Source organism: Gymnoscopelus microlampas (assembly GCF_963454915.1).
Source record: "Gymnoscopelus microlampas genome assembly, chromosome: 22".
Classification (NCBI taxonomy): domain Eukaryota; kingdom Metazoa; phylum Chordata; class Actinopteri; order Myctophiformes; family Myctophidae; genus Gymnoscopelus; species Gymnoscopelus microlampas.
The window spans coordinates 40,519,569-40,547,517 of NC_139959.1; the positions used below are offsets into that span (position 1 = coordinate 40,519,569).

General features: G+C 40.9%; 1 protein-coding gene across 1 annotated transcript; it reads right to left on the reverse strand.

Moving 5' to 3' along the window:
- Positions 1-1,136: 1,136 nt before the first annotated feature.
- On the reverse strand, positions 1,137-27,949 carry LOC311038637 (uncharacterized protein; the record flags this gene model as incomplete). The annotated part of the gene is made up of 8 exons (XM_084048209.1): positions 1,137-3,994; positions 5,786-6,010; positions 21,479-21,555; positions 25,090-25,153; positions 26,574-26,676; positions 26,830-26,928; positions 27,549-27,680; positions 27,822-27,949. 8 exons carry the CDS (start codon positions 27,947-27,949, stop codon positions 2,504-2,506), a joined length of 2,319 nt encoding a protein of 772 aa, XP_083904335.1. The 3' UTR covers positions 1,137-2,503.

Here is a 27,949-nt window from a genome sequence, read left to right on the forward strand (position 1 = left end):
AGTTACTGTATGGATTTAAAATCATTGAATCGTATGGCCTTGAATGAACCAATATCCTCCATGTATCGTATCGTCAACCATGTATCGTGATGCGTATCGTATCTCTGTTACAATGTATCGTTACAGCCCTACTAATCACTCATTGCCAACACCTGGCTGCAGGGGCCTCGTTGTTGTTGGAGCCCTTTGATGTTGTTGCTGTGGATGAGAGCAGAGACTGTTTGGTTCATTATATTATTACCTGGCTGTGTTTGTTTCACTGTGTTAGTGACTGATGTCATATTTAGTACAGTATACACACCTGATTGTATATATTCCAGATTTATTTCAGAAACCACACAAACTGTACACTGTGTATCTGTATGCTGTGTGCCTGAAGCAGGGGTGATGCAACTTTGATGATGTAGAGGGCCACTATATTTACACACTCACTCCAGAGGGACACATTGCATATACTATCGGGCAGAATCTCCCTATTTTAACTTTTTTTCGTAAATGAATGCCGTACTTCGCCATTCTATGTCACACAAAAGTAGCAAAAATAGCCGATCTACAAGAAAAGATATTTTTGCTACAAAAGTAGCAAAAATAGCCGATCTACAAGCTTATAGCACGGCACTCTGTGCCACGCTATAAGCTTGTAGATCTGCTATTTTTTTTTAAATCTTGACAATTTGTGCAAATCTTTGAATATATATTTTTTAAAGCAAACATTTTAAAGCAAATATTTGGCCGCAGACCCCCATCTCAAAATGTTTTGTTCCAGGGACCCCTCCCCCAGAAGCAAATATTTGAGTTACAAATGTTCACTTTAAAAACATATATATTCAAAGATTTGCACACATTTTCATGATTTTTTCCCCAAAAAATAGCAGATGTACAAGCTCATAGCGCAGCACCCTATGAGCTTGTAGATTTGCTTTTTTTTTTTTATTTGCCAAAGAAATCTAAAAATGACACAGATTCTTTCTCGGTAAGACCTGAGACTGATTCTACAAATGTCTTCTAAATCCTAACAGTTTTCTGAAAAACGTATGAATAACAATTTAAGTTAAATGTACAACTTAGCTGTACAGTACATTGAGTAAATTGATTTACTCACCACCGTTCACATTTACACACATCCAAGGGCTGAATAGAAAAGAAGGAAAGTAGAGTCTGGATAAAGAACAAATATAGGTTTTACTTGAAAATACAGAATCATTGATTACAGGAACTTTTGAAATATCAGCAACAATTTCATTCCTAAATTCTAAAATACTTTGTAGTATACTCTATAATAATCTATATAGAGGATTCCAGGTGTCCAGGATATAATATATTGCATCCAGCCAGAGAAACTATTGTCTTAGAATTCTGGTTGACAATAGTTGTAATAGAAATCCAACAGTCTGTTTTCCTTGAGCATCAAAAAGCTTCTCATCTCTGCAAAGTCCAAGCTTCCATAATAATCTAGAGTTCATTCCATGATTTTTCAAAGATACAGTAAAATCGCTTTTTCGCTGGCAAAGGGACGATAGACGATGTTTTAACTCTGGCAGTCAATGAGTTAAAGGTCCTGTGGAGACTTAGGTAGGAAAAGTTCTCCGTTAATAAACTCTTCACATCCCCATGAAATCTCTGAGGGTTTTTTGGTAAAAAATCTTATAGTGTCTTGTACAATGTCCAAGAAAGCTTATTCCAGTAGAGAATCCAAAATGTTCTGACTTCTGTCTTTCCGCTCTCGATTGTTTTAGTGCCCAGGCAAAGAGGACAAGATAGCCAATGAATAGGAAAGGGCATTTGATTTTAACAGTTTAATACGATTGTATATTCTACAGGTGTTTAATAAGGGCTATGTGTCCACTGTGCATACTCTAAAGGTCTATTGTACATTGTATGTATCTCCAGACGTCCTGTCAGGATGTAACAGGGAGTAGGTGGTACAGATGTCTTCTTAGCATGATATATATGCTAGTGGTGAGGAAGCCAGAGGGACATGGACCTCTCTCAGAACAGCTCATGGTATTTGTACCATAACTCCACTTTTCCAGTAGACTGTGCTGAAGATATGGTCTGGGTTTAGTGCAGACCAGAGTGAAGAGACCAGGTCTAAACAATAGCTGTTCTGTGAACATCCCTGTGTCAGGGGGAGCAGGGAGTAAAATGGCTTTTTGCAGGCATCCTCTTGCTTCTCATGAGAGCACATCTGCATGTGTTGACTACACATACAACGCTCAAAGCCCCACTGTGTGTGTGTGGGTCTTATCTCTTGTTAAGGCCCATAGACTCATGTATTTACATTTTGCGTAGTCGAAACATCCTGTGTTTAATCTCTGAAAAAGTCAATGTGTGTCCATGCCGTAGCCAGGCACCCTGTTGAAGTGTCCTTGAGCAAGGCATTGCACCTGTCATTGATCATTTACTTTGAAGTTGCCCTGGATGATAATGTTATAAAAAAAGATAACAGTTAAATATAATGATCCAACTTCAGTGTGTCCAACTCAAGTACATTGGTACAGTTTTACATCAACCCAAGATGTTTCGAGAGGACTTGGTCGATTTCACAGAGAAACAATATCATGCTTGAACTTGCAGCAGTTCCTTTGTTCCTCACTGCATCGATGACAAAACGTGCCTTGTCCTGTGTCACTTGCTTGACATTGGCGTTATCATATTCTTCTCTGATGATCACTCCCTTCTGGTAAAGTTTGTCCAAGACATTGTTGAGAATGGGATCTGAAATGCTGTTGATGAAGCTGCTCCGCACGCCAAACAGTCTGTCTTCTGCTGGAAGACTCCGTGTGCACTGAACTTGTTGTCTCCTAATAGGATGTGAAACGCTGTTGATGAAGCTGCTCCGCGCATCAAACAGTCTGTCTTCTGCTGGAAGACTCAGTGTATGCTGAACTTCTTGTTGTTTTAGACCCGAAGTTGAAAGGTCTACATAGCGTTCCCAAGTCGGAGGTGCGTCAGAGGTGCTACTGTCTTTTAGAAGCAGCTTAACATCTGTAAACCTTCCCTTTAAAATCATGTCAAATGTCGGCATGTAGTTGTGATAGGAAGACTCTACTGCAAATCTTGCCCTAGTTGGTTGAATTATGATGGAATCATCTTGAGGGGAAGTGGAGAGGGTGTATTGTTGCTCTGCGATTAGTTCACAGGGAGGGATTTCAATGAAAATCTCTTCTCTATGTCTGCTCCTCCTTTCCTTCAGCACTTCCCTCAGCACGACATTCTTAGGTAGCAGCAACACATTCAGGGTTGATCTGGGATGATCATCAGCCGGTGGTGTATAAAACAGTAACACCAATGCCTTGATTGAATTGGACCCGTAGAACATCGCTTTTATCTCTTTGATGATACCAAATAAAGATAATCCAGTTACATTTATGATAACATGAGTTTCTGTGATCATATGGGGTTTGATCAGCACAAAGCTATCATCATCCATCACATGGACAACAGACAAGGATTTGCCTCCACCCATGGAGAGGATCTCACAATGTGGAAATTGTAACTGACACACAGACCCCTGAGAACCTTTGATGTCAAACAGTGGTCCTGCAGGCCTCTTCATGCCAAGCTGGGATAGAAGCCTTCGGTCCCAGTTGACTGTCCTGTAAGTCACATCTCCCTCTGTCTTCATCTTAAACACCAGGTCGGTCACGTTGCATTGGAACAGTCCTGCTTGGGTGCTGTGGAACCTGTAGCTTTCCGTGTTTTCCGCAACAATGATATCAGGTGTAATTTTCTGGGTTTTGTCCAGTAGTGTAACATCATTTACGCTGTGGGACCGTTTGGCTCTGAAACTTGTCTTGTTCTCTAAACATGGAATTTGGCTCAGTGAGGGTAAGCTGTGAGAACGAGGCAGAGAGATGGATTCTTCTATCCTCAAACCACTGAAGCATGAACTTAGATCAGTTTCATCTTGGAGTTCCAGAGAGGGATGTAGAGAGAACTGTGACTCTGTAATAGGATGGTCTTCCATCTCACCATGCAAAGGAATAGTTCCCTAAATAGAATAGAATAGAGAAAGGGAAAATCAAATCAAGGACATTAATTAAACAAAAATAACAAAAGTAACTGTGCCATAACACCACACATGCTTGATGGAGATATATGTTATCCTACATATATATTTATATATTCCTTGTTTAGATTGTATCTTCTTTTACAACCTTGGATTTTAAGCTGTTCTTTTCATTTTTTTTTATTGTGGTGGAGTTAAGGGACAATAATAGATGGCGCTCAGCCTACACAAAGCCATACAGATGAGCATTAATAACCACTCACAGTAGTTTTCACCTTGTTCAGAACATTTATTGGTCAAGTATGTTCCAATCTGGGAACCCATCGTCAAAAAGTTCCTTTGAATTTGCCTCTGAGGGCATCGCCTAATTCCCTGTCACCCTGACTCTCCCTCAGCCCTCCTCTTCCGGCGGTGCGTCTTTGTTTTCATTCATAATAACAACAACTCTACACGTTGTAGTTGAACAGATTCAGCTGCGAAGCTCTGAATCTGTCTTAAGAGATTAAGTAAGTTAAAATATGAGGATTGTGCCTCATACAGCGTTCTGACCGGCCTATAGGCTACTTCAGGGTGAAAACAGGGAACAGCTGTCTGCCAGGATGAGGAAAGAAAAGGAAGCTTAGGAACGCTGGCTTGCGTTTACTGTCTGAACACAGTTATTGTCACTGCCCATCTTTCACCGCAGGCTGAAAACCCACCTCTTCAGGAAACACTACCCTTCCTCTTCTCCTTGCCTACTTGTTGTTAACTAGTTGTACAAGCTCTTGTTCTATTGTTTTATTGGATCTTGTTTATTTGATACACTTATTTCTTTTAACGCTTGGCGCTTGCTCATTTGATTTTCCTATCTGTCTCATCTATTTAAAGAAAGTAGGTAGCTGATATATTGCACTTTTACCTTAGCGCTAGGTATACTCTTAGTTGCTTGTTTTAGAAGAGAATGCACTTAAGACTTCTGGTGATTAGTACTGTATAAGTACAGTGGTTGTTTTCATTCTCCTCCTGCCAGTCAGGAGAGGTACCAAGGAAACAGAAACAAGACCAACACCCCTGGTCTGTCTGCTATGGATGTAGAGAACAGAAGCACATGGAGTGGACCTGCTCAGCCACAAAGCCCCTGATCACTGTTGCTTTGCCAACGTTAAACTACAGAAGGATCTGCTGTCCCGTCTCTCCTCTCCTTCCACTGAACATGGACTCATGACACAGTGTCAATTATGAATAACGTCCAGTTAATATAATTACACAAAATGTGTTTCACATCGGTGCTTCTGCCTGTGTTTGTTCTAATCTACATGGTTGGTGTGTATACTAATACATGCTTTAGTGGTCCTGCAACAACCCCACATCTTCCCTTTGTTGTTTCCATATTGGAATGAGGTGGGTGTCTTTTGTTATCTTCCCTGTATAACAAAATAACAATTGGAGTTGCAAATTACTTATACTGTGTTTGTTTAACTTCATTTAGAGAGGAGTGCACTAAAGCCAAACTAACCCAGAGACGTGTTTTCATGTCATTCTGAATCAGAATAAACAGAGTTTGTCTCCAAAGAGATTCCTGGGTCTACCCATTCAACACAATGCAGAGAAATACGTTACACCGGTTACATATATGTTGACTGAGAGTTGAATGACACAAAGAGCCAGGCCTTTACTGACACTAGAGCTTCTCTCTCCTTAGTCTGACTATAGAGACTCTGCTTTATGGACTTTATGGAGATAGTTCATTACATTCATTTGAGTTGAGAACCTCTGGGTTAATAATGATCTCACCTCTGTTTTATCCTCCATCTTCACATCAGGTTGACCTTCGACCTTCTTGCTCTCTCCCTCTGCTCCCTCCTCCTCATCCTCCTCCTCTTCCTCCATCTTCACCTCCCTCTGGGAGGTCATGGAGCTTCCCGTCTGGACATGCTGGGAGCTGAGGTCTGTACTGCTGCTGACTGATGCTGGAGTGTAAGTCTGTCCTTCTGTCATCATAGAAGAACTCTGAGACAGCTGTGATGGATGGATGGATGGATGGATGGATGGATGGATTGACAGAAAGAGAGCGAGATTAGAGAGAAAGATGGAGTTTTCTGATCATTTTGAATCTTGCCTTTTGAATCTTGCCTTGAATCTTGCCTATTAAAACACATTAACTAATACAAAACTAAACTAAAACATTGATACTTATTCATTTTACTCAAGTACATTTCCAAGAAGAATATTTTACTTTAAGCACATTTCTAGGAATGCTGTGAAGTACTAGTTACACAAGTACTTAGCTTTGTTGCCTTATTTTTTATTTTTTCCCTAAAATGCAATTGGCCACACTCTGTGTTCTTCCACTGGGATCTACGCTGAAAGCTGAAATATGGAAATATGGCATCCAGGCGCGCAAACCTATCCATATACGTAAACTAAAAATAAATAAAAATAAAACGCAGTAATGGCGGCAGCAGGAGAAGAACGCCCTGAGTCTGATCAGCTGAATCAGCCTGACGAACCTTATCTGAAGTCCATGTTTGAGATTTTGGGGATAAAAAAACGCACTCACAGACAAAAAAACAAACATATATATTCAAATGCTTACTCTGTTTACCGAGGACAAACTACGTCTCTGCTTACAAGGTTCTATACATTAACTGTGAAAATATTACAGCAATGAATCGATATAATAAAAGAAAATACTTCTAGACTACTTTTACTTGTAGTTGCACTTATGCATATTTAACTCTTTGACTGCCATGGACGAGTTGGTCCAAAGTGCCAAGCACGAGTTTGACGAGTGAGGTGTTTTCAGTGGTTTTACACTAGAGGGCGCTGTTCCGCAACCTATGAGCCACCATTTCAGGCATGTTTTACTCCTCCGTCCACTTCCTGTTTAGCGTATTTGGGGAAACGGCTGTAGGCTTTCTTGCTTTCCTACTTTTTCCCTGCATTTTTGACGAGACATGCTATTTTCAATGGCCTATAACAAGCGAACGGGGTCTCAATGACATTTTGTTTTTGGGCAGAAGCACAGTGAAACCCTCCGTGATTATCAACGATCGGGGAATCGATCATACTGGAGATAAATATTCTGTGACTACTTGAAAAGGTAAGAAAATCAAAACATAATCTGGCACTGGGTGATTTATTTATTCATGTATATCTGGCGGTCAAAGTTAAAAGCAATGACTTTTGTACTTTTACTTCAGTAACATTTTGACTGAGCTACTTTTACTTGTAGAGGAGTAAATTTGACCAGCAGTATCTGTACTTTTACTCAAGTACTGAGTACTTTGTCCACCACTGCAAATGTATATAAACTAGCAAAACTATAATCTCTCAGGTCAGCACCACTGTTTTAAACATGTAATGTTATTGTTAGAAGGAATACACACAGAAGCACCCGGGAGGAAGTGGACTAAGAAAGTGGAGGATCCAATGTTTCTACACAAGGTGGTGCCCCCATATTCTTTTCCTATTTTTTTTACCGAATGGTTCCCAGATTGGCAAAACTATAATAACCTTTTCACCAGGAGGAAGGGGAGGTGTTGATGTCTGATCCATGAACTCCATCTGACCAGACTGTTTCATCTCTACAGAAGAACAACAAACACACATTCATTACACATGATGAGTATAGAAGACATGAGGTCTGATACATTGTTTTATGACTGTACATAAATATCACTGTAAACTCAATTAACCACATTCACACAGTGGCCATTTTGTTCTTACATCATACATGGAGGTGGCCCCTCCCCCTCCAGTATGAAGTAAGAGTTAAATGGACACAGTGTGAACATGTTAGTTTAACCAAATCAACCCTAGACTCACTATTCTGGACAGCTCATAATAGATAAACATTATGTGAAAATATGTGAACATCTGGCAAAAATAGATGATCTACAAGCTCATAACTCATTATGTGAAAATATGCAAACATCCTGTGAAAGCACTTGCAGATCGGTTATTTATGGAAAATAATATTTGGTCTAGAGGGAAAAGAGGGACACCAAGTAAGGGGTAAGAGTGTGTGTGTGTGTGTGTGTGTGTGTGTGTGTGTGTGTGTGTGTGTGTGTGTGTGTGTGTGTGCGTGCGTGCGTGCGTGCGTGCGTGCGTGCGTGCGTGGCTAGAACCTTACCCATACTCATCAACGTCTTCTCCTGCAGCTCATCCATCTTCTCTGTCATCAGGCGTCTGTATTCCACCTGTATTTCACACATCAACAGACAATGAGAATCAAACTACATCAAGATGTTAACAGACTGTTCCTTAACATTGGTTGGAATTAACATTTACTTCCTGTATTTCCAAAATAAAAGACTGATAAGGTGGCGGCCATGTTGAACAAATGGTAGCCATCTTGGATTTTTGAGTGGCCAGCGCCTTTTTCCATAAGAGTGGCCCTTAGAGGGTATGTGTGCCAAATTGCATGCTTGTATCACAAAGTGAACGATTATATGCTTTAGCTGCTCTACTAGATCAAGATCTCACTGTATAGGGCATAGCAGTGGCGGCCATGTTGTGGTTCCAAAAAAAAAAGGCCATTATTTTTGGAAATCTCTATGGGTCTATTTTGAGTGGAACCACAAAATGGCCACCACTGCTATGCCCTGTAAGTGAACAGTTTGTTTTAACAGTGCTTACAACGTTTAGCCTGCTACATGAAAAAAATAAAAAATAAAAAAAATAAAAATAAATGATCAAATATGATGACCAGCTCATCGGTTCATTTTGCATAAATAGGCCGGTAATTGGGAACAAATTGGGTCTTGAATGATGCAAATAGGGAATGCATGCCCCACCCACCCTCTTATGCAATACCGGTTATAACCAATGTAACTGTCTGTCTGTGTCCCTTTTGTGCCCAAATATGGAGAGATCTCTGTATCTGTCTGTCTGCCTGTGTCCCTTATATGGAGATCATATATATCTGTCCTTGTATGCCCATATGGAGATCTCTATACACCTGTCTGCCGTTTTCTCTTTTACGCCATATTTGGAGATCCCTGATATCATCAGCATTATGGCTATATATGGTCATATCGAGTTTTAGGTCTCTCTCTCTCTCTCTCTCTCTCTCTCTCTCCCTCTCTCTCTCTCTCTCTCTCTCGTGTCTCTCTCTCTCGTCAAACTTGACGTTGCTAAAGTGTTCAAAGCCAGTAGGTAGGCTACTTTTTGTTTTTGCGGGTTGCGGGACGGGCAGGGTCGTTGATTTATATATTGTGTTGCACGATGGGTTGTGGCGAGTTGGGCTCCGTAGCGGGCCGGGCGCAGTATGCAAAAAACCTGACCCGTGCATCACTAGTGTCTAGAGGGCACTACTAGACTGACAATAATAAATAAATGTCCCACATTTTGTTGTTTTTTCATTTTTTTATATGTTATTGAAGCTTATCTCTCTAAAGCATCATATGGCGCAGAGTTATAGGTGCAGTGGCCAATGTAAAAACACTAGAGGTCCGGGCGCCCTGCCCCCTAGCCGCGCACGGGGCTCTAGTGAGGGCTTGCTTATTTTGGGGTGCCAAAATTGTGGGATAAAAAAAAACTTAAAAAAATACATGTGGGACCCCCTGGGGGTCCGTGGACCCCCTCGTGGACCCCCTGGGAGTCTTGGGAGCCGCGCGAAACATCGCGGACCCCTTCAGACCCCATATAGATCCACCATCTTGCTCCCTGTGCCTTTTGTTTTTTCATGAACCTGCTTGCTTGTTTCTGTCGCTTGTTTTTCTCCAACCTGGCATCCTGACTGACTGGCGAGTCGGTTCGGGTGACTGTTAGAGGCATTATGTAGACGCTGGCGCGGGTAACTAATAATGTATTGTTTGGGATTTGCATGGCACGAAAATGATGGACATATTAGCGTGAGTCTGGTGGGATAGAGACATGACCAAACAAAAAGGTAAGCAAGAGTGGGGGTTGAAGCGAAGGGCTCGCGTCTGTTGTTGTTGTGGCGATGCAGAGAGATTTCAATGGCCGCCGCTTCGTGTAGCGTCGGGTGTGGCCGTCGGCGCTCGGGTGTGCTCACGGTAAACGGTGCTAAAGTGTTTCCCCGTACGGTGTGGTGGTACATTAATGTGGTGAGTTGAATGAATTATGGCCCGAGGAGGCAAATGTGTAGTGAGCAATGGAAAGTAGCCTACGCCACCCGTAAATTAATTGCGCACGTTGTAGCTAGTGTTGTGGTGACATGTGATATGTTGTTGTTGTGTTTATCCCGAAACAATGAAATCAGTGTGGCGTCGGAAGCTGGGAGATCTCTTTCCCAAATGTGTAAGTGGTGCCGTGGTGCCCAAGCTGCGCCCAGCAACTGATTTCACAGTTTTTCCTCTGCGCGATTTTCCTGTCAACACGTTTTTTTTTTTTTTAGACACCAGTCCCTTTGGTTGAGCCGCGCAGCTACAACATGCACAGTGGTAGGTAGGCTTGATTTTGAGCCTCCTATGAACCGTCGGAATCCCGCAACACAGTGTAATAGACACAAAAGCATAGAGTACCAAAGTCCTGACATGACTCGCTCATCCCCTGGGTTGCGGAAGTAATTTCTCTATGGAGAATAACATTGGGTCATCTTAGAATCGTCTCATATAAGAATTGTGGTCCAAAAATAAACACACTGTCCCGGCGATATTGTCAGGGAGGTGTCTCTGTATCGTTTATGATAGTCAGTCACTCATATTTGATAAAGTCTATTTCTGGCGAAAATGTAACTAATTCGGCCGCAGTAACATTAGCGTTTTCTCACCGTCAGTTGATGCTTCATATCCATATCAAACCGCTGGGGTCATTTGTTTATTTCTGGAACACAGTTCTTATTTGACGCAATATTAAATAAGTCTATGGGGATTCTGAATGGGGGAAATAAACCGCAACCCGGGTAGGATGAGTAAATTACGTCAGACTTCGGTGGTCTATTACCAGGCCAAACAGGAGTTAAATCTAATGCAGCCTGTTGAACTAATCAATGGTGAGAGAGGAGAGAGAGAGATGATTCCGTAGTCCTACAGACCGATGTGCCCCGATGTTTTTTTCAACAGCAAAATATAAATCCCCAAATTATGAGTCTTAATATAAAGCAAGAAGCAACAGAATAACAAATTAAAAGTTTAGGCTATCAATATCATACAAAAGAGTGACCTCACCGATGGACAAGAAATAAATAATCCTTTTGCAAACCACATCCATGTTCTGTTCGTTTGTCAACAATGATCTAAATGGGAAGTTTATTTCAGCAGCTAGAATGTGACAGTTTTAGTCAGTTTTTTGGTGCGCAACACAGCCCTCGTTTAAGTGAATTGCTTTCACCTGCTGTTGCTGTGCGGAGTGTGCGCAACAGGGCATATCTCCGCTACCCAGGCCCATGAAATTCATATGCAGGCATAGTAGCCAATTAGAATGAAATCTGCAAAAACTGACTCGTATACTGATACAGAACCATATATTGGCTATATATTGTCGTTGGAAATCTTGTATGTTCCTTTTTTATTATTATTTAAAACCAATTTAAAATCGCGAAAATAGCCAATCTACAAGCTGTAATTATTAATAATTAAGAAATACTATATTTTAAAGAGTGAAAACATTTTAAGTCATTATTAGTGCAAGTTCAGTCACATTTCATTTGAATGAAAATAACTTGCGGGGAAAATACATAAAATCTCTAATCTGTGAATCTAATGTGATTATTTCAGTCAGTGAAGTCCAGGGCTGAATCTGTGACATATTGAGACCTATATAACTAAATATTGGTCATTTGCCAACACATTATTTTGTGAAATAAATGGGTTATATTTCACAGATAGTTATGCTATTCTTATAATATATTAAAATAAATCATCCTTAACCTTCAAGTTAAATTAATTATTTAATTTTTTTTTGGGGATGGCCTTCCTGCCCTGGCATTTGGCCTTTGTGCCACCAAATGTAACACCAAAGGCCAAATGGCCTTGCCCCTAAAATGACGAAATTCCAGGCCTGCTACCAACATAAACTTTATTATTTCACTGCCTACATTGTTACACTATAGTAAAACTAGGTTACAATATCTACATTGCAATTGATGCAGTGGCGCAGCCAGAATACTAGCATAGGCTGGGCCTATAGGCAGGAGCGGGTGGGCATGCATGCGTGCAGCGCGCGTGCATGCCCATCAAAAAAATATTTATAAAAAAAAATAAATCCTTTTTTTTTTTCAAAATCGATTGGGTGGGCCAGCTTTCTATGTAAGCCCACCCATGGGCTGCGCCCCTGAATTGATGTACAACTTAGAAATGCTAATTATAATAAAAATACATGAAAAAGTATATTCAAAATGTGGGGGGGGGCAAGTTGATTACAGGGACGTGGCATATTAGTATATTCATGAGGGGTTGTTCCTGCAGGCGTGAAATAATGGCATAATTAGTAGATCCAATTGTTAATGAGGGCACAGACAGAGCCAAGTTCAAGGTGCTATAAAACTCCTTTATAGATGTTGTTTGGGTGATAAAAATACTTGACAGGGGCATTATTGATCAAACATTTGTACTGCTCACCAACGTTGTGAACTTGAAGGACTACTATTTTCACCGAATGTTTACCTCTGAAAAGGGACGCTTGGATTAGTTACCCTGGCATTAATATTTGGGGGGTGCGGGGGGGGGATAAAGAAATATGTATTTATTTTTTTATGAACAGCAACTTTGTCGGTCATGTAGTCATTAGAACATGTAAATAAATGTCATGGAGAGAATATTAGGTTCTTACCTTGCTGTTAGCTGACTCATATATGTTCCTCTCTATGTTCTGAGCATCAGTCACCAGGTCCTTAATCTCCTCAGCTGGGTCTCCTGTTAACATCTTCTCTACACTGCTCAGCAACACACAGAGAATGAAAGAGACAAGGTCAGTCATCAGATTCAACTCATTATTTAAAATGTGATAATTGTTCGTCTAGAAGATGGTGAGAACACATTGTATTGGCTCTGCTTTCTGTGTGATGAACACTCACAGAATGCAGACTTTGGAGTCACGGAGGTACTGTGGGAAGTGTGTATGCCAAGACTTCCCCATGTCTGCTGCAGAGAGGGCTGTGATGAAGCTGAGAGAAAGACAATGATAGAAAAGACAAAGACAATGATAGAAAAGACAAAGCGACAATGATAGAAAAGAGAAAGAAACATAAAAGAGGAGAAACAATGAGGAATATATTATTATGATATTATGTCATAATATTCTATGAAATATCTGTAACTGTACAGGTGGAAAGATGACGAGAGAGAGAGAGAGAGAGAGAGAGAGAGAGAGAGAGAGAGAGAGAGAGAGAGAGAGAGAGAGAGAGAGAGAGACGGGTCGTTGATTTATAGTCATTTTCCGTCAGTCTTGATGGTAACCTGGTGTCAGCCGGTGTTCAGGCCTTGTTCAACAGTCTGATGGTAGCCTGGTGAGAGGCGGTGGTCAGGCCTTGTTAAACAGGCCTTGTGTAACGCTTTCAATGGACTGTTGTAGTACAGCCTGAGGATGTGGGGGTGTCATAGAAATGTATAAAATAAACATTTTAAGAATAAACCATTGCATAATTGTATTGGTTTTTATGTTTCCCGTGGTCTGTGTGACTCCACCCTGCTTCTTGAGACAAGCTGGCACCTATGCAACATTTACTGTACATTATTTTGTTTTGTCATCATGCTTGTTGATTAAATTAACCTGTCTGTGTGGGGTGACAGGGATATCTCTAAGTGAAATACAAGGTAAGACACAACCCCAATTGAGTCAGACAAGGTTTCCGTTGCATGTGTAATGTAAGTTTTGGCTCCTTTTACTCGAGTAAAATCTCTCATACTTTGAAATCTGAATTGTTGTCTTTGCCTCATTATGTATCTGCTGTTGTAGTTCAGCCTGAGGATGTGGGGGCCTAATGCAAACGTCTTCAGGCAACAAAACCAGTATAGTCGCTGCTTAGCTTTCTTCCTCATATGCATGGTGTGTCTCCCACTTGAGCTCCTCCTCGATGTGTATTTCGATAAAGACATCTCTCCTCGGCATCCAGAAGTCCACGATCAGCTCCTTGGTCCTGTCCACATTGAGGGTGAGGCTGTTCTCCTGGCAACAGAGTGCCAGTGAACTGACCTTATCATAGCCATAGGGCATAGGGTCACATGTGATGCTGCCTCTCACCACCTGGCGGGGATTTGACAGGAAGTCTAGAATCCAGTTGTGTGTAGCTCTAGGTCTCTGAGCTTTATGTCAAATCTAGCTGGGACTATGGTGCTGAATGCTGAGCTGTAGTCCACTAACAACATACGCACATACAAAGGCCTTAAAAACAAGGCTTCAGACATCCCAAAACAAACTGGTCAGGCTACTGCTTGGCCTCATACCCACAACCCATTTAACCCCTGCTCATTATGCTAGGGTGGGATGGCTCAGGGTAGAGAAAAGAGTGCAGATACTAACAGATACTAACTTTATCACTCGTTCTGACATATAATGATCACTTAGCCCATATACAATAACCCCACTCTTGGAGATTTTGGACCTGTCGGATGTTAGAAGGACATCTATGGTAGTTTGAGTAGAATCACACACCGTTGTGGGTTGAGTAATTAGCTGACAGAGGCCGTGCAAATCACAAAACCTACTGAAGGATTTGAAGACGGATGCTTCTTTTCTGAACATGTCCATGTTCAAATCTCCAATAAAGTATTTCACTTTGTGATACAAGCGTCAAATTTTCCACAAAGTTTCTTCTGGACCTTTTTCACAAAAGCCTGTTAGCCATGCAAAAAAAAACAATATGGCTGCCATTTTCCAAAATGGCTGCTGGTGAAAGACATTTTATGTGGTTTTTGACCTGGATTGTGATTGGATTATCCAATTTTGATTATTTTGGCATATAGTTTTGACTCCCCCCCCCCCCCCCCCCCCACCCCGTCCCCCTGTTAGCCACGCAAAAAAAAAAAAAATGACTGCCATTTTCCAAAATGGCTGCCAGCTAAAGACATTTAGCATGTTTTTTGACCTGGATTGTGATTGGATAATCCAAATGTTTACTGAGGGTGTACTGTAAAAAGGTTGTTCTATGTCTGTTGGGTCTGGCAGGAAGCAAACGTAACACCAGTGCGCAAGGAAACCGGGTTTGTGTCTGCCTTCAGCGCATCACTTCCGGTTGGCGCGACTATGTTTTCATTCCCACTAACAATATTTATACACGGAACACTAACACCACTTCTCCCAGAGGACATGGATGGTTTTGGTTATAAGCCCACTTGTTTCTATGATGAAAGAGTAAGTTAAAATGTGAATATCTTTCCGTGGTTTTGTCTGCTCCGAGGACGCTATTGTTAAATTAGTTTCGGTTAGTTTCGAGGGGGGAAGGGTGGACGGACACGTGAATCCCGCCCACTACATTTGATTGGGTAAAGCGCGGCCTGCTTCCTGATCTGAAGGCACACCCACTTGACTCTAACAGATGCACCACATGGTACCATAGCACCACAATGGCCTTAAAAACAAGGCTCCAGACATCCCAAAACAAACTGGTCAGGCTTGTCAGGACTGCTTGTCCTCACATGATACTCATTTAACCCCTGCTCATTTTGCTAGGGTCGGGTGTCTCAGGGTAGAGGACAAAGTACAACAACTTGCAATTGACCTGGTCTACAAGATATGCTACACCACAAAGACAACATGTACCTGTCAAACTACTTCAACCTGGTCTACAAGATACACTACCCCACAAAGACACCCATGTACCTGTCAAACTACTTCCGAAATGTCTATGACACAATCACAACACCAGAGGGAGCTCCACTAATCACGTTCAACCCAGATTTGGCTCAAACAAGGGGTTAAATTTGTTCTACTGCTATGCTACCAACATGTGGAACGCCCTACCAACCGTCAACAAAAAAAATGTGACCTAAAAGAGCACTTACAGGTGGCTGTAATTTGAAACTGTCTCCTGTAAAAAGTCTAAGCTCATCTCCAGAAATGTCCCCCAACCCCCAACTGTTTACTGTACATATTTCTATATTTTTTTACTACTCGTTTATGTTATGTTTTTGCATATTTTGTATATTATTGTTTGTCTTTGAATGCCTCGATGCATTGAATCCCCAATGGAAACAAGCCATAGTGCTTTCTTGGGTGTATCCTTTTAGCAGCCCTTGTATAAAACTGTACCTCTGTGCTTTTTTTGGGCAAACTGTTAATAAAGTATCCAATCAATCAAACAAACATACTTGTCACCACACCAGATGAAACGTTCACAGGCATCCAGCCTGTGAGTGCAGCTTCACCCAGGGCCGGACTGGGACCAAAATTCGGCCCTGGCAATTTGGCCCAGACCGGCCCACCACAACCGGCGCACAGATAGCAGATACTCTACCGCCCCACTCCGTCAAGGCACAAACGCTCGCCTCGCTCACGCTCTGTCCTTTAAGCCCATATGGACTGCCTGGGCAACAGGAACGATGCATGACACTTGCCATGAAATTATTGGCAGAAATGTTCATTATTTGCAAAAATAGCAGATCTACAAGGACACACCACATCACAATGACTTGTGAGCTTGTAGATAGTTATTTTTGTGTGACATAATCGTATGACTAAAGTATAAAAAAGGGCTAAAGTGGTTAATATAAGCATCTAATCAATCAACTAGGTTAGTATAGGATTATTATTGTTTGCCATAGATATCTAGACATAATTACTTGCAACACCGCATACAGAGTTTGCTGTTTAATGTTCTTCAGATAGCTAGCCACCATTCTAAACCATTTTGTGATAGAAACCAGGAAGACATACAGTCCTCTCTTGTGCTCACCACAAAATGTTTGGGCAAGTGAAAGTTACATGTATGGTGTGTTTGATATGAAATGTGAGCTTACCATAATCACAGTAATTCTTAATCATATTCCATCATATTCTTGGGCTTGAGGAAATGAGACAGACTCCAGTTACTTTCAGTTGAGCACTGCAGAGGGGGACTGTGTGTGTCTGTGTCCAGTTGATGCTCGTTGACGCTCGTTAATGCATCAAGGAAGGCAATTATGTTTGCACTGTCAAATAGGTCTACATATATGATAGCATCAAAGCCAAAGCTTTTACAAGCGGCCCTCTCTGGCTTATAGATATTTTGCTCGAGCTGGTGTTAATAACTAGGCTACACTTGGTTGATAAAGTCCAGATAACAAGAATATAACAATTTTAGTTGAATGTATATTTATGCAGTATTTATATTATATGTGTTATTAGTGTCTATATGTCCTCTGAAATAATGTGGTTTACAGTGAGAAGTTACTTCTCTTGTTCCTTAAGCTTGTAGGCCTATGAATAATTGTATATATTTTTGTGTGTAAAACACAATTTGGAAAACGGCCGCCACAATCAGTCCCAATAATTAGATTTGACAAAACATAGGCTGCATGTGAACAATATTCATAATATATTTGAGGTAAAAACATATTAATTGCAATGCTGCCTGAAACAAGTATAATCAATTATATCAACATCATCATTATATTGTCTCTTGCTTCAGGAAGGAGCTTGAACTGTGCTATTAATTGTTAGGTGGCTCTATTCAAGGAAATATACCTTTAACGACATGAATGCTGCCTGTAACTGCAAACTGTTCCTGTTCGCTGATGACTCGGCACCCATGATCTCGGGTGAGGACAAGTTGCAAGTTGAGGAAGCTCTCAGCTCTGAACTCTCAAAAATCCGTACCTGGCTTACCGATAACAAACTGTCACTACACCTTGGGAAAACTGAATCCATTCTCTTTGGGACCAAACATTCCCTCAGTAAAATGAAGGTAAATGACTTCAAGGTCAAAGTCGATGATACAATCATCACTAGCAAAGAAGAGATTACCTATTTGGGATGTATTCTTGACAAATACCTGACAGGTGACAAAGGTGGTCAAAGGAGTAAACCAGAGAACCAGATTTATGGGCAGTGTTTCCTCTTTTGTCAACCCTCAGGCCCTAAGTCCACAAGGACTTTTTTGGCCGGACCTTTTAGACAAAAGTATTATAAATGTAACTGTGTTGTTTTACATTCTCTTGCCTAATAAAATGTTCAATCAATCAATCAAACCCCTGGAGGACCCTATCAAGGCCCCTCTCCTCAAAGGGACCTCTCAAAGTGGGCCCTTTGAGGACCACTGCTTCACAGTACAAAACCTGTTTTGTACTGTGGAGCAGTGGTCCTTAAAGGGTCCACCCCAGCCTGGTGGGGCCCTGAAGGGCCCCAGGAGGCTCAGACCCAGCGAGAACCACTGCTGTTAATACAGAGGAGGGGCCCACACACATTTGATATTTGATTAACCTATACATTTAATTTTAGAAATTGTCGCTAACCACACGGCCCAGTTCCCCCGAAGGGCCCCTGAGAGCCATGGGCCCCTGGGCCCCGACCCCACCGGCCCAATGGCTAATCCAGCCCTGGTCCCATCAGATTAGCACTGTTTCTCTCTCTCTGCCAAGTCTGCTGCCAGACGCATGCCTTTATTTATGTTTCCTCACACAATGGTGTCTCGCACTGAATATAGAAGATCTACAAGCATCGAGGCAGCGACACGTTGTGGGGCTTGTATATAATAATAATAATAAAACTTTATTTGTATAGCACTTATTTAAACAAAGGTACAAGTGCTTGAACAATCAAAACCGCAATCAACAACAACAATGCAATAATGAAATAACAGTGATATATTACATTTACAATAGAACAGAGCAATAATAAACAACATTTATCCTAAGGAGTTAAGAAGGCCATTCTGTAGAAATAGGTTTTTAACAGGAATTTAAAACTTGTTAATGATCTGGTTAACCTTAGTTGCTCTGGTAGGCTGTTCCATAGTCTGTGGGCCTTTATAGAAAAGGCCCGACCTCCTTTGGTCACCAATTTAGCCGTATAAATCTCCAGTAGACCCTGGCCAGATGATCTAAGGGTGCGCCCTCGCCCTGGCACATAAGGTTCAACCAAATTACATAAATAGCTAGGAGCTAGACCATTAAAGAGCTTTAAAAGTTAGTAGTAAAATCTTAAAATCAATCCTGAAAGCGACTGGTGCAGCTAAAACAGGGGTTATGTGATCAAATCTCCTGGTACCAGTGATGAGCCTAGCTGGTACTGAACCAGTTGCAGACGATGTATAAGGTTTTGCCCCGCGAAGGACCACCGAGGGAGCTAAAGCGACCGAGTTGCCGTCCTGAGCGGTGCGACGCTCGCCTCAGCCTACTCAGCGCCGTTGGAGTTATGTACCGATAGGCACAGAATCGTAAATATTGTTGTGGGGACTGCTCCACCTCCAAAGTAGGTCAGTAGCTCCTGATTACGCCCAATGAATGGTCTGACAAATCGCGGGTAGGTCCGTGTATCGCCTACTCGTCACCTACTCACCCATTCAATGGTCTGATAAAACGTGATAATCTCCCATTCAATGCATTGATAGCATTCGAAGCCGGTGGTAATGAATATAAAAAGATATTTAAAACATTTGGGGGTGGCCCACCGCCCGGTAAGCCATATGCCCCTGGCTTCACCACTGAACATCACATTATGATTTGTCTTCATTCATTGACATACTGCATTCATAATAACTTACTACTGATACTGAATAATTTGTGTTGTGTTGTGTTGTGTATATTGTATAGTATTATAGTGTTTATATTGTTTAGGAGGATTCACATACTTTGTGTGTGAAGGTCCAGGTTCATTAGTGAAGTCAGGAGGTTTTCTTGTAGATGCAGACGCTTGATGAAGCTAGAGAGAACAAGACATTTAAGTAGAACTTGAATGACTCCCAGATCATATAGAAGCTGAACATCTGGCATGATATTAAAATAAGTAAAAACATCTGTTTGTGTTTATAAATGCTGGATCTGCTTCGCGTCAGCGTCTAATCACCCTGTCTGGGTTTATTTCTCAATAATGACCTGCTCTCCATTGATGATCCCACTTATTATACGGCTACTTAATAAAGAAATATATACATTGACCAAAAAGTAACAACAAAAGGATTTCATTGCTTAGGCCTAAAGTTAAACTGGACCTATGCTCACTGGAAACCGGGGTTTGGACATGCCTTCAGCGCTCCACTTCCTGTGGTGCGCCTATGTTTTCGTTCCCTCTAACAATATTTCTCCACGGAAAACTAACACCATTTCTCCCAAAGAACATGGATGGTTTTGGTTATAAGCCCACTTGTTTCTATGATGAAAGAACAAGTTAAAATGTTTCTAACTTTCCGTGGTTTTGGCGGCTTCGAAGACGCTATTGTTAAATTAGTTTTGGTTTGTTTCCAGTGGGAAACAAACGCACAGATGTAAAAGTATGAAGGCCCGCCCACTTGTAGCCAATGTGCATAGGTTCTCAACGGGGCTACCGACAGATTCAAGCGCAGCTCTGAATCTGTTCTTGAGAGATTACATTTAGTTTGACTCGGTTACACAGATAAATATTGTGAGGCGTTGTGAGCTTGTAGATCTGCTATTTTCAAAATGTTTCCCTCTTTCTTATATTATTTGACAATTTGGCCAATGTTTGACCAGTTTTTTATAGTCTATAGTTTGTTGATTGCTTTTGATGCAGTAATGGTCTTTTTTCTTTTCTTTCTTAAGGTATTAAACGGGTCTTAAAAGTCCTTGTAGATCTGCTATTTCTGGTAGCCGAGACGCGTCCCTGTTTATCCCATGTAGTAACGCTAGTATAAAATAAATTATCCTGCGAATAATTTTACCTAATTCAATATTGTTGATTCTGATTCTACAGAAATAGGCCATTAACCAAGAAAACAGAAAATTATAAACGTTATTTTTAATATATATCTTTTTTTTTACCGCAAATTCTTTTTAACATGAAATCTGTTGTTAATAACTAGTGCGTCCCATGGACCCCGCGACGGTGACATGAATGCGTCCTTTTTCAATAATGTGCATCAGTGACGCATGACACAGGCCTATGAGCATCTCTGATACACCAGGTATATGTACCTTTCATTTCTAATTTTAGTAAAACTGACCTGGTTCCTTGGAACAACAAGTTTATTATATCGTTATAATTACATAGTTTCTGTAACAAGGTAGTGTTTTATTGGGTGGGGTTGTTAGCCCCACGCCCAGCCCCCAACCTGGAGGGCCACGCAGGTGGTACTTTTCGTCCAGCCTCGACTCTAGAAACCTGGTTGAACCTGGTGGGGGTATAGAGCCCCCGCCGGTACAGCCTTCTGGGTCACGGAGGCACGCAAGCCTCCCCACCACAACAAGGTAGCAGTACAAGGAGAAGCAGCCTTATGTCCCACAGGGAACGAAGAGGATTAAGTAAGTAATTATAAGTAGAAAAAAATAACACTAAAACACAAACATTTAACAAAATATAATAACATAAGAAATAAAATAAACTATTACGTCTGTTTTAAAATGAATTAAAACTAAACTGAAATTAAAAAAGAAAGTAAATAACAATCACAGAAATAAAAACTAATGAAAAAAGCATGACTATAATAACCTTGTCACCAGGAGGAAGGGGGGGTGTTGATGTCTGATCCATGGACTTCATCTCCATCTGACCAGACTGTTTCTTCTCTACAGCAGAACAACAAACACACATTCATTACACATGATGAGTATAGAAGACATGAGGTCTGATACATTGTTTTATGACTGTACATAAATATCACTGTAAACTCAATTAACCACAGTCACACACAAGGGCGTATCGTCATAGAGGCCAACGGGGCCATGGCCCGGTCTATAAAACTCTGCTCCCCCAGGGGAAAAAAAAACAAAAAATCAACATAACAACATTAGCACCCCTCACCCTATTCTGTTGTTGCCAACCACAGAAATTCGCCTTTGTTTTCAAATCGGGCTTACTTGCATTCGGCCAAATTGTTAATGGGTGGCCATTAAAAAACGGTTTCCCTGTCAAACCGGTTCTCTTGCAAGGCACCAGCGGCTGCTGGTGGGGGGCCAGTGGGGCCACAACCAGCAGCGCCCACCACAACGCCAGACCCGCCACCACCAGAAACCATCGCTGCGGCCAGCAGCACCATACCAGTGCGCCCCTGCTCCCCGGATTCCAGCGGCGCAGTTGCGCCTACAGACCTCTCTGCTATGACGAGCCAGCAACTCAATCCAAACTAAGCCGCCTCCCAACTATACTTGCATATTGTGTTTTATTCACGTTTCTCTCGCTTGCATTAACACCAGTCTGTGTCACATGCAGAGACGCGCTGTGAGCAGCTTTGAAAGCTCTCTCTCTCGCTCTCTCGCTCGCTCGCTCGCTCGCTCTTTCTTTCTCTCTCTCTTAACAGCGTGTGTGTGTTTCTGGGACTAGGAATACTACGATAACGCAATGGTGACTACCACCACGTACCCAAACCCGTTGGAGGCTGCTTTTCCAAAGCTGAAATCTGCACTTAAACTGCAAGGCTTCATGGCTGTGTTGTTCAACACATACACAGCTTAACGTTGTGAAAGTTACACGACTCACTCGCCCATAGTTGGTCTCAATAATAGGCTACTAATCACCATAATCGTAACACAATTCAGAATCACAGCGCTGCCTGTTTCGGATTCCGCATGTGAAAGTATATTAATTCATTTGTTCGTCTATTTATTAACTGCTACTGCAGTCCCTGCGGTACATGAAAACTCCTGTTACAGTCAAGGATCACCTTCAACCTGGTGTTTGCACTTTCTCCATTTACGGTCCGTACATCTATATAAAGATTTCAAATAAAAGTGCTTACCCCATGGCCACGGATGTTACAATTATGCACGGGACTCTCAAAAGTACCCGCGTGTTCTGTATTGTTCAATAAAAAGCATTTTAATTTATTGAAATAATGTCATGCACATTTGTCCAGTGCATAGCCTACTGCAGGCCTTGTTGACTAGATTTAGAAGAGATTTTGAAGCTCTTGCTCCTGAAATGATTGATTGATTTATTGAAATTTTTATTAGGCGAAAGAATGTAAAACAACACAGTTACATTTATAATGCTTTTGTCTAAAAGGTCCGGCCAAAAAAGTCCTTGCGGGCTTGTTTCCGTTGGGGTCCTTGAATTAATTTCATAGACATATATAGTAGCAACCAAACAGTTCAAAAATCATCATAAGAATACAGAGGGAAAAAAATATACCATTATGTACAACAAAAGGCATGAGAAAATAAAAAAATATATACAAAAAAAAAACATTAGAAAATAAAATAAAAAGTATGTACAAAAAAAAGGGGGAGGGGGGGGGGGTCGTCTGTCTACAGGGAAACTGGTACTAGCTCCTCTTTAGGCCTCCAGAAAGATGAGATTTTAGGGCTGTTTTGAATGAGCCCAGCGAACTGCATTTTTTGAGGGATGGGGTTAGACTATTCCATTCCTTGGTGGCAGTGCTATAGAAGGAGAATTTGCCCATGTTTGTTTTATGGGTGGGTGTTACCAGATTGTTGTTTACGCTCCCTCTAGTTTTGTGACTGTGGGTGTCACTAACTTTTTCGAGGTACTTATACAGATATGCGGGTATAGGGGGCATTTCGGGCAAATCTGCATTTACATTTACATTTACACAGAAGTGTAATAACATTGAATGGTTGAAACGAACAGTCGAACAAAGGTTGAAAGATCAGTTCCTGCAAAAGTGGCAAAGTGAACTTAATAATATGACATCATGTGACATTTATGTTGAGTATAAACAAGAGTTTAAGTTGGAAAAATATCTGTTGTGTGACAACCAGAAGAATAGATAGGCCATTTGTAATTTCAGGGTGAACAACACAAGAATCCCAAAGATCATTGGTAGATACAGAGGACTTGAAAGAAGCCAGAGGTTTTGCAATTTATGTAATGGAAATAAAGTTGGAGATGAGTTCCATGTTGTGTTTGAGTGTAAAAACACTATACCATTATGAATTTCAGACAAAAATATCTGCCAAAGTATTTTATAACTCGTCCATCTATGATGAAACTAATTTTACTACTGCAATCTGATAAGCAAAGAGTTATCTATAAATTAGGTGCTTTTCTAAAGAATGTTCTCCCTCTGTTTAAGTAAGGCTTGCCATGCCTTCTAGCTATGTCTGTATGAAATACTATGTAATGAAAATGTATGATATCTGTGCTCCATACCATGTGAACATGGTTGTGAGTTAAATAAATGATGATGATGATGACAATTTTGAAGACCAGTCCCATTTTTAGTTGTATAACCCTGTCTTCCACCCTGAGCCAGCCTAGGCTGGCAAAGTGAGTGGGAGAGAGGTGGGTCATGGGCCCCAGTCCGAGAAGTAGTCGAATCAGTTTGTTTTGGGAGGTTTGAAGCTTAGTCTTCAGTGACACTGAGGTGTTGGAGTACCAAGAGGATCTAGCATAGTCGATGATCGATTATTTTCAAGGGGAAAAGCCATCATTTAACATGCAAGTCAATGGGTGAGAAGCAGAGATTGCCAGGCGCAAATGGTAGTGTAGGTAATTCATTTATTTGTGCAAGATGACCCTGCTACTGTATATAACGTGTATATTACTCGTTCATCATGGTTCATGTTCAAATAGCTCAATCCAAAATATAATGCTGTAGGCCTAAGTGTTAGGCTGTATTTACGCACCTGCTTGTAATTAATGCTTAAACATAATAATGACCGGTATTTTTTATCAGATGTCTGATCATTCCGGACATTGGGACCAGCAGATTACACTCCTATAGCGCGACCCCTGGTATAGACCACATTGCTTAGCAGAGTTCAGTGATGCAAATGCATGTCAAGTTGATCAACAGATTGTATTATTCTCCAATGCAATAACAGTACTGAAATGAAGGCTATAAGGACAATTTCTTTTTAAAGTAACTAAGAAGTTACTTTTCACAGTAACGCATTACCTTTTGGTGTAAGTAACTAGTAAAGTAACTGAGTTACTTTTAAATGAAGTAACTACTAGTAATGGTAACTAGTTACTGGTTTTCAGTAACTAGCACAACACTGTGTGTGTGTGTGTGTGTGTGTGTGTGTGTGTGTGTGTGTGTGTGTGTGTGTGTGTGTGTGTGTGTGTGTGTGTGTGCGTGTGCGTGTGCGTGTGTGTGTGCGTGTGCATGTGTGTGTGTTAGTCAGAGGCTAGAATCTTACCCCAACTGTTCGACTTCTCCTGCAGCTCAATCCTCTTCTTCGTTGTCAGTTCCCACCATTCGTCCTGTATTTCACACATCAACAGACAATGAGAAACTACATCAAGATGTTAACTTTTACTTCCTATATTTTCAAAATAAAATACTAAGTCCTCACTAGCTAGGTATAAGCAGTGGTGGAAAGTAAATTTACTCAAGTATTGTACTTAAGTACCATTTTGATGGATTATTGTGTTCATTTACTGGAGTATTTCCAAGTTTCTATACTTTTTATTCTACTCCGCTACATCTACGATGCAAATATCGTGCTTTTACTCCACTACAATTATTTAAAAATGTTAATTACTAGTTACTTTGAAGATTTAGATTATCATTACAAAACAAACACAAACCACTTCAGCCCTATATACTTTGTCTATTTGAAAATAGACAATCTACAAGCTCGCCATGCAACGCAAAGCTGTGTTGTGAGCTTGTAGACCTGCTATTTTCAAAGGATTTTATACATTGGGAAACTTGCGAAATGGGACATTTTGCATAATGAGTACTTTTACTTTTAGTACTTAAGTATACTCTGTTTATAACTTCAAATGTGCCTATGTCTTTTCATTATTTTTTTAATGATTAACTAATGTTCTATGCTCTGCACATCCAAAATGTTAGCTGCCGGGTGTACACTGGAATTTTCTCTGTTCGGTCAAAATGACTTACTTACTTTTACTCAAGTACATTTTGAATACTGGACTTTTACTTGTAACAGAGTGTTTCTACATTATTGCAGTATTGATACTTTTACTTAAGTAAAAGATTTGAGTACATTTTCCACCACTGCTTGTAAGCCCCGTGCGGGCTGGGCATCTTGTGGTGCAGGACACTATAATAAAAAAATGCTATCTATCGATCTGTTTATCATGCTAAAACATATCAGGCTCTTTACGTTCTCAGGACTTGCTTTTAGGCCAATGTGTCCCATATAACTGTATGGAACTTGGGAAAATATTTTTTTGTGTTTTCTGCAGTGATGTAGAGTAACTAAGTACATTTACTCATTTACTCCATTTGATGCAATGGGGCAATAAGTTATGGGGGGGGGGGGGGGGGGTGGGATTGAAATGTGGAGATACAAGGTTTCTGCCCGACAACAACGATTACCACATTAACCCTTAATACATATTTGAACAGGGTCCCCCAGGGCTCTGAACTAGGCCCAATGCTTTATTCTCTCAACACCAAATCTGTTTGCCTAAAATAGCCGATACAAGAGCTCACAGCGGGTTGCATTGTGATGCATTGTAAGCTTATAGATCGACTATTTTTGTCAAATGTTCACCTCAGAATAAGGACGCTCATGTGGTTACCTGGCATCCCTATTTATTTGTTTATGTCACTGAATGATGAACGATGAAGTCTTACACGCTACATTGTAGTTCATGTATTCATTAGAACATGTAAATAAATGTAATGGAGAGAATATTATGTTCATACCTTGCTGTTAGCTGACTCATGTATGTTCCTCTCTATGTTCTGAGCATCAGTCATCAAGTCATTAATGTTCTCAGCTGGGTCTCCTGTTAACATGAGCTCTACACTGCTCACCAACACACAGAGAATGAAAGAGACAAAGTCACACATCAGACTCAACTCATCATTAAATAAGTGATAATTGTTCAGCTGGTCTGGGGTCTAGAATATGGTGAGAACACATTGTATTGGTTCTGCTTTCTGTGTGATGAACACTCACAACCAGCGGACACTGCGGTTACGGACGTCCTTTGTCCAGTGTTTCTGCCAAGACTTCATGTCTGCTGCAGAGAGAGGGAGGGTTGTGATGGAGTCCCAGCTGAGAGAAAGACAATGATAGAAAAGACAAAGAGATATAGAAAGAGGAGGGAGAAACAATGAGGAATACATTATTATTATGATATTATGACATCATATTCTGCAACATACAGTATGTAACTACTGTACGTGTGGAAAGATGGCCTAACAGAGTGTGTGTGTGTGTGTGTGTGTGTGTGTGTGTGTGTGTGTGTGTGTGTGTGTGTGTGTGTGTGTGTGTGTGTGTGTGTGTGTGTGTGTGTGTGTGTGTGTGTGTGTGTGTGTGTGTGTGTGTGTGTGTGTGTTTTTGAAAAATAAACTGTTGCTATAATATCAGCGGTTCTCAAACTTTTTTCAAGTCAAGAACCCCCAAAATAATATGTATTTGGCCGCGGACCCCCATCTCAAAATATGTTGTTCCATATTTGGTAAAAATGTTTTTTTTAAATTGCAAATTTGCTATTTTTCACAACTGAAGTTCAAAGGTTAATCATTTGAACTGTCACTGTTCATAGACATGCAGCTGGATAACCAGAGAAATGTTCACCAAGAAAAACAAACAAACAAACAAACAAAGAAACAAACAAACAAACAAACAAACAAAAAAACAGACAAACAAAACAGACAGAGAGCCAACGTTACCTTGTGGATATGATCTTCTTAGTATCGCAGAATAAGAAGCTACATATTAAATCCTCTGCAGAGTTCCTGGAGCCACATCTTCTACATTTCCAGTGTTCATCATCAGTGGTTGGTTGTGCTGGTCTTTTTATCCTGACAAACAGACAAGAGTCAGGCTAGTTGTGTCTAAATTTAATTACTTCATATTTAATAATAATCAAATAATTAAAATTATGATGACACGTGGAAACCGACATATACCAGAGTATAATATACAGTATCTGATTCACATACTGTGTGTGTGAAGGTCCAGGTTCAGGAGGTTTTCCTTTAGACAGGTCACTCTTCATAGACACACAGCTGGATGTTGGAGACTCTGGTCTGTCAGATCCCTCCTCCTCTCTCTCCACACACTGACTCAT